Source organism: Pinus tabuliformis, chromosome 2_1 (assembly GCF_031772625.1).
Source record: "Pinus tabuliformis cultivar Carrire ecotype Pingquan chromosome 2_1, CPIR1, whole genome shotgun sequence".
NCBI lineage: Eukaryota > Viridiplantae > Streptophyta > Pinopsida > Pinales > Pinaceae > Pinus > Pinus tabuliformis.
This window is the reverse complement of record NC_142299.1, coordinates 620,315,538-620,330,360: the sequence shown is the minus strand read 5'-3', so window position 1 is coordinate 620,330,360 and position 14,823 is coordinate 620,315,538. Positions and strand designations below refer to the sequence as shown.

Below are 14,823 nucleotides of genomic sequence, written 5' to 3'. Positions count from 1 at the left end.
AATGCCCATTACATGTTGTACAGGTCTCCTCAATCTGTGAGGAGAACCATGCCACAGATAAATACCCTTATTTTATTTGTTTAAAAGTTGTATACGAAGGGGCGGAAGGTGGGGCTGAGCAACTCTGCTTTATAAATCAAAGGAGGCCTCAAGGACCTCGTCCATACCAGCAGGGCATGCAAGGTGCATCTTACTCTTAATACCATCCCTACCAGAATGCACCCTTTCCACCATAGTACTATTCCCCTCATCCATCACGTTCCACACCTCCTCCTTGGCTTGATGCCCCTCAATATCCTCCCCAACATGTCAATTAACCATTTCAGCCATATGTTTCCCAACCTCCTAAATGGAATAACCCATCACATGGGTGGAGGCCTCAACTTAACCAACCTCCTACTTTACTGCTTCACCTCCACCTCAACCACAAATCACTCATCCCGCTCCAACCAAGCAACCTCAGATGCATGCTCAACCTAATCTGAACCCGAATAATGAGCAAGCACAACAAGTCTACATTGGAGAGACATCTTACTGTTCCTATGCTATGGAGATCTAAGAAATCAACCTTAGGTCCAAAAGGGAACTTGAAGATAACCAACCTCCATCTCCACCTTAAGAACTTGAAGAGGAAAAGGAAGAGAGTATCCCTAAAGTAAATCCACCTCCTTTTCCGTAGAGATCGATCCATCCCAGCTAGCACCCCCCAGAAGAGACTGAACTTATGGGAGGACACAAGAAATGGAAGATCCCAACCAATGCATAAGAAATGGCTAAGATCTAGCAAAGATCGGCAGCTAACAGAAAAATAAATAAATAGATCCAATAGATCAGAAAAAACAAGAAGATCAATGCCTAGTACAAGTCAAAAACCCTCTCCCAATGAAGGACAGAAAATCTAAAGAAATCAAGCAAAATAAAATGAATTTGTACCAGTTCTAGCTATTAAATAGAGAGCTCAGACAGATCGAGGATAGAAAGAAAAACTTTTGAAGACAAAAATTGGTCTTTCGAGGCTAGAAGCTCGGTCGCACACAGAAGACAGGATAAATTTGGTTGGTCGCTAGGGTTCAATTATTGTATAAGTTTCCTAACTTCTCAAGCCCTAGGTGCCTAGATACACAAGTGGGTCAAGTTGATCTCCTTGGGGATGGAAAAGACTAGAAACCTTTTTCACAATTACTTTAGTACTTTTTCATGATTGAAACTACTTTAGTACCTTCCTAATTTATTTTTCATTGCAAGGACAACATGTTCCATTAGTTGGGAGGAGTGGGAGGGGGAACATGGGGTAATTCTCCTGACTATTACATTGCTAATCTTCTAATCACTTCACCCTCATAATCAACTATATCTTCCATAATCTCTAGCACACTAAGGTCCATTATGACACAACACTCTAGAGGTCACTAAATTTTATTTTTGGCATTGATACCTTATTTGGAAATTACTAACCCTCATCTTCCTCATTACATGAATGTTGTCAATGTTTCCATTATTACTATTATTGTTTGATACTGCTATTGGTGTTCATAGCATATTGCTACCACTATTTAATATGATACATCAATCTTTTGCACAATGGGAAGTTCAACTATCCAACATGAACCTGTCACCTTCAAACAACTTTGGGGCAACCCTGAAGTGTGTCAAATTTTTCAAGATGGAGGGTGGATAATCTATAGGGTTTCACCTATAAGTTTTTCCTATTTACAACTATAGCGTGGGGACTCAAAATTAGAGTAATAGAGGAAATCCTTGCCCACGTTATAGGGATAACTTGAATCAATGAGCTTTAGAATCAACTGCTTATTACTGGGAGAAATTGCCAAAGATGATGGTAGGGGAGTTGAAAGAGGTATTATGTTTACTTTATGTCTAATTAATTATTTCCACAAGTTTTGAGCTCTATGCTGATAACTTTAGATTTAAAATAATAAACTACATAATAAAAGATTTCGAAATAGTTTAGGAGGATATCCTAATTAAATATCTATGATTGGGAGGTGAAACTTAACGCACAGATCAAACTTGCTCACTTCCATTTATACAACATAAAATTGTAAAATCATTAAATGTAATGCACCATATAAAAATATTTAAGAAAGAGAGTTGTTAAAATAGGTGATTTCATTGTCAACATTGTTTTGAGCACTATGCTGATAACTTTAGATTTAAAATAATAAATTACATAATAAAAGATTTCGAAATAGTTTAAGAGGATATCCTAATTAAATATCTATGATTGGGAGGTGAAACTTAACGCACAGATCAAACTTTCTCACTTCCATTTATACAACATAAAATTGTAAAATCATTAAATGTAATGCACCATATAAAAATATTTAAGAAAGAGAGTTGTTAAAATAGGTGATTTCATTGTCAACATTTCTTCGTCTTTATTTGCATCGCATCGATTTATATACTCTAAGTCATCCTTTGATAGTTGTTAAAAAGCTTACATCAATGAAGTCATTCAATGAAAATTTCCTTCGACATTCCCAGAATGCATAGAATGTGATCTATAGATATAAGTTCAATATCATCACTCATTCTACGATATTTTCCAAAATCTATTAATTCCAAATATTTTATAATATTTCTAAACGTATATTGTTAACAAGGAGCCACTGCCGTGGCGGTAGTCCCTGCCGGGTCTGCAAGGACAACACAAATGGATTGTATACTGTCCGATTTGAAATGAAACTGAAATAGTTCACCTAGAGCTGTCAAATCGATGGTGATGTGCGGAATTTAATATGCAATTGGGTTTTATTCGAAACCTATGGATTTTGTTTTAGTTAGACCTACTGATTAGTTGAAACAGATTTCAATATTTATTGACATATTTTGAATATTATGGTGAGAAAAATTTGATGTCTTATTCTTCAGTGCATATGTCTTAGTCACACATATGTGTATTTTTAATATTTTTCCCAAACCTATAAATATATATTTAAAATAAAATAAAAGCATATAAATTTATATAATAAAAGCTTTATATATCAAGCTTAGTGCATTGGGAGATCTCTTCCATGGTTTCAGTGCATATGTCTTAGTCACACATATGTGTATTTTTAATATTTTTCCCAAACGTATAAATATATATTTAAAATAAAATAAAATTATATAATAAAAGCATATAAAATTATATAATAAAAGCTTTATATATCAAGCTTAGTGCATTGGGAGATCTCTTCCATGGTTTTATTGGAATGCTAGGGAAAAGTTTCCTACTTTTTAGGCACAATGAAAAATAATGGTTTTGTTTTTGTTTTTGTTTTTTTTTAATAAAAGTTTATATATATTTATGTGAACAAAATATTTTGTTTAATTTTCTTTTATCTTTATTAAGATTAAATAATATAATGATTAAATAATATAATGGTTAAAATGGATATATAATTTTATTTTATCTTTATTAACATTAAATAATATAATAGTTAAAATAGATGCATGCTACTACACATAAAAATATAAATATTTTTAAGACTTAATTCAGATTTAAACACTAGCAAAGATGTTCACCACCTAAACTATAAGACATTTTTCATTATTCATAATGCAGTGCAGTGTTTTGAAGAAAAGAGTAGTGTTTTTATTGATTTTGCAATTATGTAATTGATCTGGATATTTTTAACTTGGGAATTCTTAAATCTTTTACAATATTTTTAAGTTAGAAATTCTTAAATTTTTTACATTATTTGTACAAGTTTTTGATATTAAATATTAATTCTTTACATCATCCATTTTTTAGGAAACAACATATTACAATTTATTATGTTCAAACTTCAATAAAACCAATAACATCATAAAATATAAAAGATTTTACACTAAAAAAATTATATATACTTAATCTTTCAATGAATTTCAATATATTTGACTATATTATATGTAACACAAAAAAATGTATAATTATGCATTTCATTTTTACTAAATAAGTGGAGTTATAAAGTTAAGTATATATATATATATATATATATATATATATATATATATATATATATATATATATATTTGATTTAAATTACTTTAATTTTTAATGTAAATAAAATTTCAAAATATTTATATAATTATATATATAATTTAAAAGACAAAAACTATAATAATTAACGAACTGTAATTAGAATCCAATACTCTCCAATTTCCCTAATAAAACAAAAACAAAAATAACAATAATAAAAATATTTAAAAATTCACGAAATCATAAAAATAATATTTTATATTGAAAAATATATATTTTTATAAGTAATCCCAATGCACTGTGCGATTACATTAACCAATGGGGAATCCCAAGGACATTGGTCCTCTACTTATTAGTATATTTCTACCATTCATGAACAATGCGTTCACGGCATGAGGATGAATTGATATAATCACGTCACTTGTTTTCAGTATTTACTAAGATACTTTGAATATTATGAGAGGGTTATTTTAATATAAAATCAATGTATATAAATGAATTTTATAAAAATGTTCCAAGTCAGCATTGATTTTTGAATTCTTGAACTTATTGGAATGGTCTATTAAATGGAGCCACTATCTTGGATTATAACCCCCCAACATATCACACCACGGATATCTTGTTATTTAACGGAAAAAGTATGGATTGACACATGGGCATCCATGCAAAGCACCATTGAAACAGGTGGACAGGGATGCAAACCACTGTTGGCTCGAACATCATGAAAGAAAAACATAAATAACCAAATCATTTTTGTGCCATAGCTACTGCATCATCAGCCATAGCAACTGCCTAATCAACCAACTGCTCTGTTGATGCCCCTTTAGATATAGTAATCGAGCAGGTATAAATAGAAGTGCGAAAAAAGGAAATGGAAAAAAAAGGCATTTGTTACAGGTTGGACAAAAGGAAATGGCAGGTATAAATAGAAGTTTGAAAAAAAGGAAATGGAAAAAAAATGTACATAAAAGGTTAGAAAAAAGGAAATGTATAAAAAGGAAGAAACAAATGTGCAGAAGACACCTGAAGTACCTGGATCATATGAAGGAAGTTTTAGACCTGAAGGAGAGGCTAGGCGTAAACTGAAACAGGTTTTTCAAGAGTGTTATTTTTTGAGTTGCGATTGTAAATTGAAACTGGTTTTTCAAGAGTGTTAATTTTTGAGTTACAATTGTTGTTTTAGGGGGCCAAATTAAATTTATTTTCATTTAAATCAGAGTGAATTCAACTTTGTAAATATGATTGATTTAGTTGAGTTTCGGCTAACACGTTTTATTAAGGATATTGAAGTTAAAATTCTTTTCATTTAAATCACAGTGCATGCAGCGTTGTGAATATGCTTGAGTCGAGTTTTGTATAATATTTTTTATTAAAGATTTTGAAGTTGTGGCTTTTGAGTTTACATGTATATCAATTTTTTTAAGCCTAATCCTGGAATTATAAGAAGAATATTATAATTAAGCAAAGAATTAAATGAAAAATGTTTGTATTTCAACAAATTATTTAATAAAATTCTGGAGCCAAACATAAGTAAATTTGAATTGAATGAAAAATGTTTGTATTTCAACAAATTATTTAATAAAATTCTGAAGCCAAACATGAGTTAATTTTAGAGAAACATAGACATAATTTAATACTCCGATATTCTTGGAAATTTGAATCCTCCCATATTCTTGAAAATTCCAAAATTCAAAAGAAAACGTGAATATATTTTAGACCAAACATAGACAGTAAAGCAAAGAATCCTCCCATATTCTTGAAAATTCCAAAATTCAAAAGAAAACGTGAATAAATTTTAGACCAAACATAGACAGTAAAGCAAAGAATCCTCCCATATTCTTGAAAATTCCAAAACTCAAAAGAAAACGTGAATGAATTTTAGACCAAACATAGACAGTAAAGCAAATATCAATCAATTTTAGACAGTAAAGCAAATATGAATAAATTTTAGACTAAACTTAGACAGAAATTTGAAAATTAAACACTAAAAATTCAAGAGAAAACATAAGTAAATTTTAAATCAAACATAAACAGACTTCAGTATTAATTTATAATGCATCAATATTCATGAAAATTCAAAAGAAAATATTGGAAGTTCAAGAACAGACAAACCAACTCTATTCCGCCCTTTCTGGAGAGTGTTCTATTATGAGTTTGTTCTATTCAACCTTGGATACTGGTTCAACTTGGTAAATGGGTTATGGAATGCTTTGACCTCTACTACTTTACTTCTCGGTGCTTCCCCTCGAGAAAATGAAACTATTGGTAGTGCTGCTAAAACTGTTACTCTATCTACATCCTCACTTCTCCTCGAGTAAATGCAATTGCTGGTAGTGCTGCTAAAACTGTTACTCTATCTGCATCTGCACTGGAAAGAGCGTAAAAACCACACCGAAGAACAAGGTTATTTGATGTTCAAAACCAGCGGAAATTACAGAAATTGTCTTCTGAAGCTACTATGACTAATTAATTGGGGTTATCTGCATCACAAAGAAAAAACTGCACTTGAAGATCGAGTACTAGACCCAACTCTGTTCATCCCCATCCAAAAGCGAAGAATTGTTGTGGGAAGACCCAACCCCAAAAGCGAAGGGAGGAGCCACAAATTGTTGTTTTAGCAGTTGTGGGAAGCTTCATAGATGACAAATGGCTAACATGCCAATAGCCAGTTGTGGTTAACATAGCCTCTTATTCAAATTTTATTATTATTAATATAACTTCGTTATTTCATTTCACCTTACATTCGTAGCTCATACACTTGTAAATTTTATCTAACGCCCAATAATATTTATTTTCAATTAATATAATAATATAAAAATTATTTTATGCAAATGCATTTTTTACGGTGTCCTTAGTCATACAGCCAGATCAAATAATTGAGATACGAAAGATTTTAAAGTAAACATTTATGTAAATTGAAAATATCAAATAGATCAAATAATTAAGATAGGGAAAGATTTTAAAGTTCATAGTTCATTTGCATCGGGGCACGTGAAGCGTGCAATAAGACCTCCAATTCACAACTTTGGTTATAAATTTCTTACACCAATATTTGCAGAGATAAAGTTAAACTTTGATAGTGGATAAATTTTTTTGGTCAAAAGACTGGTTAATGTATGGTCAACGATGGATCCATCGCTATTAGTCCCAGGCAAGGACTAATAAGGCATAATTAGCAATATGGTTTCAAGCCAAGAAATATTTAACTTAAGACAACAAAAAAGTTAACTACTAGTCACGAGTAATATTATAATTATGTATCTGGAAAGTAAATATAAACACTCGTAAATACTATATGTTTTATTTTAAACTCTAAAAATAGCTCTCTGTTTATCAAGGTTAGAATTAAAAGAAAAAGAAAAAGCAGGGTTTAGCAAAGTTAGAAGTAAAAAGCTGTGGAAAATAAATATAGATATTTAGTAAAAGGCTGTGGAAAACTAATCTAGATCTGTGCACATTATCTCTAAAAATAACCCACAGAGGCAGTGTAAAATTAGAAAAGTGAGTAAAAATGGAAAAATAAATAACCCATAGAGGCAGTGTAAAATTAGAAAAGTGAGTAAAAATGGAAAAATGGCAATGTAAAATCAGAAGAGTGAGTAAAAAAGGAAAAATAAATAGCCCATAGAGGCAGTGTAAAATTAGAAGAGTGAATAAAAGTGGGAAAATAAATAGCCCATTAGATGCATGCACGTTGGAAGTAACCGTGTAAAATTAGAAGTAAGAGTATCACTGGATCCATGCACGTCGGATCTAAAGAAATAAATAGGCAGCGGAAGCATGGTAAATTTAGAAGTAAAAACAACACTGGCAACTGCAAGTGAATGAATGAATCTTTAGAGAAGTGAAAACAACACAGCGTCGACTGCAGTTTGAGGATTAATTGGAAAATATTGTAGTAACAACACAACGTCGAGTGCAGTTTGAGAAGGATTAATTGGAAAATATTGTAGTAAAAAAATTCTAATTACGGTCCATGATCGTCGTTATGCATGTACCTGATCTAAATATAGCAGTGCAAGATTACACATAAATTACAAAATTAAAAATTACACATAAATTAAAAATTCTAATTACACGTAAATTAAAAATTCTAATTACGTTCCATGATCGTCGTCGTTATGCATGTGCATGATCTAAATATAGCAGTGCAAAATTACAAAAGCACCACTGCAAAATTTATTTATCTTTATAAGGACCACATTGAACGCACTTTGAAGATGATACGTGCTTAAGAGTGTGGAAGAACAGATATTAAGTGATTAAGAAGAGAAGAGATGATGATGAGGAATAGCCTGATGATGAGATTGTTGTTGGCGTTGGTGATGCTCCTTCATGTGGGAGCAGCAGCAGCAGACACAGACGACACAGCCTCAGGGCGATCTTGTTTTGCAGCAATTTACAGTTTCGGAGATTCATTCGCTGATACTGGAAACGCGGACATGGCTTCACCTCCTTACAACCTTCATTTTCGCTCTCTTCCATATGGAAAAACCTTCTTTGGCCTCCCCGCCGGTCGTGCTTCAGATGGACGTCTCGTCATTGACTTTTTGGGTAATAATTACCACCCATCATCCAATTCCATATACATGCCTCTTGGGTGTAAAATATTGCATAGTACTCATGATCACTTGTATATTGTGTATTTTTCAGCCAGTGCACTAGGATTTAATTTCCTCTCCTCTTCTTCTTGTGTATTTTTCAGCCAGTGCACTGGGATTTAATTTCCTCTCCTCTTCTTGTTGTGTATTTTTCAGCCAGTGCACTAGGATTTAATTTCCTGTCCTCTTGTTGTGTATTTTTCAGCCAGTTCGCTAGGATTTAATTTCCTCCGGCCTTCTATTGGACTGATCGACATGGAGCTGGCGGAGAGAAAAAACGGAGTTAACTTTGCCGTTGCGGGTGCCACTGCATTGGACAATTCCTTCTTAAATGACAGACTCATCTTCCCGCAGACACCATTATCTCTAGATACGCAAATCAGATGGTTCCACCAGTTGAAAAATTTCACCTGCAGAGCTAATTTGGGTATAATCATAGTATCATTTCAATTATGTAAAATTTTACTTAGGGTTATGCTTCCAGACGGTTCTAAAACATATATTTGGTCAACAGATTGCCAAGTTCATTTCTCAAGAGCGTTATATGTGATGGGTGGATTCGGTCTCAACGACTATCTAGACTCCACCTTTACGTCCTCGCCATCGGATGAGATAAGGGGCTTTACTCCTCTTATCATAGCCAAGATTCAGAAAGCTATACAGGTAATTGATTTTAATTAAACCCCACTTGATATGTCTTATTTCTTTCTCCATATCAATAACCCTCTCATAACATAATTACGGTTTTCTTTTATTTAGACGATGACATGCGTTGTCGGTTTTCTTTTATTTAGACGATGACATGCATTGCGGTGAATGATTCGGTTTTCTTTTATTTAGACGATGACATGCGTTGCGGTGAATGAGTTTTTCTTTTTTTGGAAAATTTTTTATATTAAAATGGAATTGGAATTGAGTGCAGGCATTGATAGAAGAAGGAGCCCAGTACATATTTGTCCAAGGAATGCCACCTCTGGGATGTTTGCCCGCCATACTTACTCTAGACCCTTATCCGAGGAACTCCGATTATGATGAAAATGGATGCCTAGCATCATATAACCAACTCTCCCAGGATCATAACACAGCGTTGCAGGAGACACTAGAGCAGCTAAGGATTCAATATCCACACGCCATATTGGTGTATGCGGACTACTATAATATGTTTATGGAAATAATCAAGAACCATGCAGCATACGGTACGTACGGAAATTTTGGATTCGGTTAATAAACTCATATACATTTTGGATTGGATTAGTGTAGTGTAATGACAATGTTGAAATGATGCAGGTTTTACCGCTAATACATTTCAGTCTTGCTGTGGAACTGGAGAACTTTTTAATTTTGATATCATGCATACGTGTGGGACACCAGGAGTGTTAGCATGCTCAAATCCAGAAAGAGCCATCAGTTGGGATGGAATACATTTCACTGAAGCCGCATACAAAATTATTTCACAATTCATCATCAACAAAGCCCAATATACTCAGCCACCTTTCAGTGACATGATGAAAATCTCTGATAATGGCCTTTGTGATGCAGCCAGCCACCAGGGAACCACCTTATGAGAATGTTTTGTAATGGCGGTTTATATGTATTCTGGAGTGAAATATGTCAAATCTCTGGTAATGGCCTTTGTGATGCAGCCACCAGTTAATATTTTGTATTCGCTATTAATATGTATTCTGCATTGAATGTCAAATCTCAATAGGACTTTTGAATTTGAGTCCCTATTTCTTTCATTTGTATTTCAATGGGGGATTTTTTATAATAATAATATTTAATTTGAGTCCCTATTTCTTTCATTTGTATTTCAATGGCGGATTTTTTATAATAATAATATTTTTAATTGTATATTGGTATTCTGAAATAAAAAATTATTATAACGCTTTTAAATTTGAGTTATATTTTTTATTTAAATTATATTATTGTTTAAATTATTATTTATTTTTTATGTTTTTTAATTTGAGTTACATTTTTTTATTTACATTTTGTTATTTTTTGGGATAAAATAAGTTGGTTCTTTGTTAATTTTAAGAATAAAAAAATAATTATTTCAAATCATTACAATGTTATATTACATTAAGAATTGAATATAGTATTTATTGGATTTGGATATCCGTAGATCTAATTATAATAATTATTCCTTCTAGTTAATCAAGTATAAATCAATAAAATTTTGAATACAGTGGTTTATATCTTAGAAATAAAAACTTATATGAAATAGAATCAAAATAAATGTGGTTTAGTTATCATATTATTAGCAAATATTATATTTCATTTTGCCATTGATACTTTAACCACAATCAACCTTAAAAGCTGCTAAATACTCTTTTAAATTAATCCAAAAGAAAGTCATCAATCCAAGGAATCGAACATGTAGACATATCCTCAAGAGTATGCTATCCTTGTTCATATATTAATCATCATTGCAAAGTCAAATGACATCATCTTTCATTTTGTCAACAATTACTAGTTTTCTCTATGGAGATACACCAAGCATGGTCATTCTCAAATAAAGCATATCCTTTAATTGGATGATTAATTCATTATATTCATTATAATTGATTCGTATGGTAAAAGGCCAGCTATATATTTCATTTTAATTTCCCATGTAGTAACTATTATTATACCCTGTATTATAAGGAATATTTATTTAGTTAAATGTATTAAAGTGTATATGGGTACTCTAACTATTTTGTAATGAAAAATAGTATTTCCAAATGAAAAAATATATTTACCTATAAATCTAATGCGATGATCTATATTGTAGCTTAATTAGACAGCTGGATATGTTACAATATGTTATCAAAATGATTTGGATAATATTGGTATGCTAGAGATTGGGTATAGTATACCTCATGATTGTAAATTCAATTATTGATATCATAGTGGTCATCAATGGCCTTTCCCTCTCTTTGTTCCACTTGAATTTAACTTAGGGAAATCCCTAATACAATTGGCTTACAAGGATCGTGCTTTCTAGATGGGAAAACTAGAGGAATTGGCTTACAAGGATCATTTTACAAGTAGCTACTAGTAAACCTCTAGGGGTTTGTAGCCTATCCTCCTCTCCATAAACATGGTCACAATCGAGGGGATTTGAACTTTGGAACTCTCAGTTTTCATAGATTTCACATTATTTTTTATATTTTTAATCTAAGTTATATTGTTTTGAGAAAATTTCTTAATACTTTTTTTTAGATTGAAGAATTAATAATAGAGTTTCAAGCTACCATTAATTAAAAATCGAATACGTAGCTTATTGAAATTAAATTTGAGTGAGAAGAATAACTCATCTGATTGCATTCTATTCCCAAGGTTTACATATTAATACATGGTTTTTTAACCCTTAGTTTTCATCTTCCAAGAGGTCGCTTAGACTTCTATGAATGTCTGAATTCATGCACACCAATCCTATCAGATTAGGCATCCAAAAAACCCCAACCTATTTCCAGTATGGAAGGTATCAACCCTATTGTGGGTGCTAACAATGGAAGTAATTTTGGTGTTAATGGCATAAATAACGTGGGTCCCACCAATGGAAACAATATAGTAATGACCACCACAATGTACACAACTCGGACTTTTCTTTTGTTTATGGCTAGTTTGAACCTCCTTGATTTGAGCCAACCAATAATTGATCCTCTCTTGCATGATTTTGCATGGCATACATGCCAACCAAACTTCTCTAAAATATCCCCAATTTTGAGGGTGATTTTGCATCTTTGTATTTATGGTTATATCTGTAATTTGTGGTGTTCCTGTTTAAATCCAAATCAGTGGATGAGATGCCACATGTCATGTTTTACCACTTCATTAGACTCATTACCATGATGTTGACTGGCACAAACATTTTCTACTTGCTATTTCTTTTTGGTTTATTAGCATAATTTTGATTTGAGGATATAGAATAGAGTCTTGCATTAACTATATGCACAGTTTCAACAAAGTATATCCTTCAAGAAAATCACAACAATTTATCATGTCATTGTCGCAGTTATCTAATCATGATTGCAAACACATAACAAAAGTTATGAAGTTTGCACTCAGCTATAATGTGAATCATCCATTTACATGTTATTAAGTGGAAATGATATCATATAACTTGTTTAGCAAGACCATTGCATAGAATCGCCCCCTAACTAACTAACACCTTTTATTAAGCATGTAATTTGAATAACAACCTAATTGTGAGAACCTTATATCTATGAAAAATAGGCACAAACTCGAAATAAATTAAGCTCCTTAAATTTGATCCTTGGTCATTTCCATCTCTTTAGCCATGGATTTTATAAACCTGTTAAACCCCTTTTCAAATTTGGTCTTTAGCCCTTAATCTTGTCCATTGTTTATAATAATAAAAAATCTTCATTCACAGTATATTTGTATTCAAACATATATAGACGGATATGACTAAATTTGCATTCTTGCACCAAAGCTAGAATACAAATCATGCATTTGTATATCCTTATGCAGATCCTTAATAATAAATGGAAAATTTACCAAGTAACATGTTTACCAAGACCATTAGATGCCAAGTAAAATTTCATTGAGTTTATGTTGAGTATGATATTTAAGTTTACCATTTCCCATATATCATGACATGAAAAACATGCTAGGATATAAATGAATAAATTGTTTGCAAAACATGGTCTTGGAAACTATTACAAGCAGCAATATGTGTAGCTCATAAGGAATTTTGGAAGTACTTTTCCAAGACCATAGAGACATGATCATGTCTATTTTTCAAGTGCAATAGATACAAGCACTAATTTATTAAATACGGATAATTACTTCTAATAATGTAGATCTCCTTTTAACAATTCAATTTTATCATTAAGAAGTTATACTTCGGAAATTCAACCATCAACTCACAAGGACAATAGATATCAGAATGCACAAAGAGAACATATTTACCCTGGGAAAACCGGGCAAAATTTACTTAGATAAATTATTCAATTCAACAAGAGATATTCCTAATATTGCTAGTCAACTATGAGGTCAAACTGACCAACAATGTTATGGTCAAAGCTAGTCAAACAACCCTTTTATCAAGTCAAAATATTTCCCTTCAACTTCAGCCCTCTCGAATCTTCCTAGGCTGAATTTCATCCTCCTAGAATATGCCCAGAAACTCGACCCTGCTACCCAAAATGTTATGCCCAGAATTTTGGACCTACATCCTAGAAGTCCGGCCTGTTACCCAAAAACTTCCTAGAAAGTCACATGTTCAACGTATATAAATCGATAAATGTTCTTGATGTGAATTTGTCCTTATTTTCCTTCTTCATTGTCGTTCTTCTTCGATTGGATGCCCAAAATATTTCTACCTGTGTGAGAAATCGAATCGTGACTTGTGGAGGAGGTTAAGTTCTCTATATATAATGTTTTGTCTCTATGAATGGGTGTCTCTTCACTAGAGCAGACTTGACATTAAGGAGGACCGAATTGAAAAATTTGGAGCCAAAAAATCAGAATTCAAAATTTCAAAATTTCTTTCTTGATATCGACATGAACAATGTGTCTTATATTAATTCTTTCAAGGGAAAAAATGACATGAAGAACATATCATAGAACTACATTATATACTTCAAGGGATAAAATATAAATTATAAAGGCCAACCATGGCTACAAGATTCAGCACTCCCTCTTAACTAGGGAGGTATTCGTAATAACTACGCAGATGTTATTTTGTTGACAAAATTCTCTAACAGAAAGCTATAGAAAATCATCATCATTATTCTATTACCATGAATAGGTGAGCAATTTTGACACATGGTAAACCAATAGCATCCACTAATTACCATAATCTGGTCAAACATCTTTGACATGTGGTAAATCAACAACCTCAACCAATTAATAATTCTAGTCAATACCTCTGACCTATGGTATATCCTCACCAAAATCTTGGTTGATACTCTTAACACATGGTACATCATTTAGCATCAACTAGTAACCATAATTCCAGTCTTTTTCGCATATGGTATACAGACTAATCTTGGTTCACCATTATTCGGTTCAATGTCTTTCATGCATGGTAAATCTCCAAAGGCCACATTTTATCTAAGTAATTTAGGGACTTATTTTAACTGATCCTCATGCTCCAGGAATATTCTTCTAATTTGTGTCAACATACATTACAAAAGAAGAACAATTATCCTCTATTGGACCATTCTCGCCAATTAGGGTCAATATACTTGACATAGGAAGAATGTCGATCCATGATGTTATCTCATGAGCACTCCCTCTCACTGAGAC

The 14,823-nt window shown here is 32.1% G+C and overlaps 1 protein-coding gene across 1 annotated transcript; it reads left to right on the top strand.

Annotated features, from left to right (window-relative positions):
- Positions 1-8,241: 8,241 nt before the first annotated feature.
- Positions 8,242-10,130, top strand: LOC149202056 (acetylajmalan esterase 1-like). Its single transcript, XM_089401464.1, has 5 exons — positions 8,242-8,518; positions 8,771-8,992; positions 9,080-9,228; positions 9,488-9,761; positions 9,853-10,130. Exons 1-5 carry the CDS (start codon positions 8,242-8,244, stop codon positions 10,128-10,130), a joined length of 1,200 nt encoding a protein of 399 aa, XP_089257590.1.
- The last annotated feature ends 4,693 nt before the right edge of the window (positions 10,131-14,823 follow it).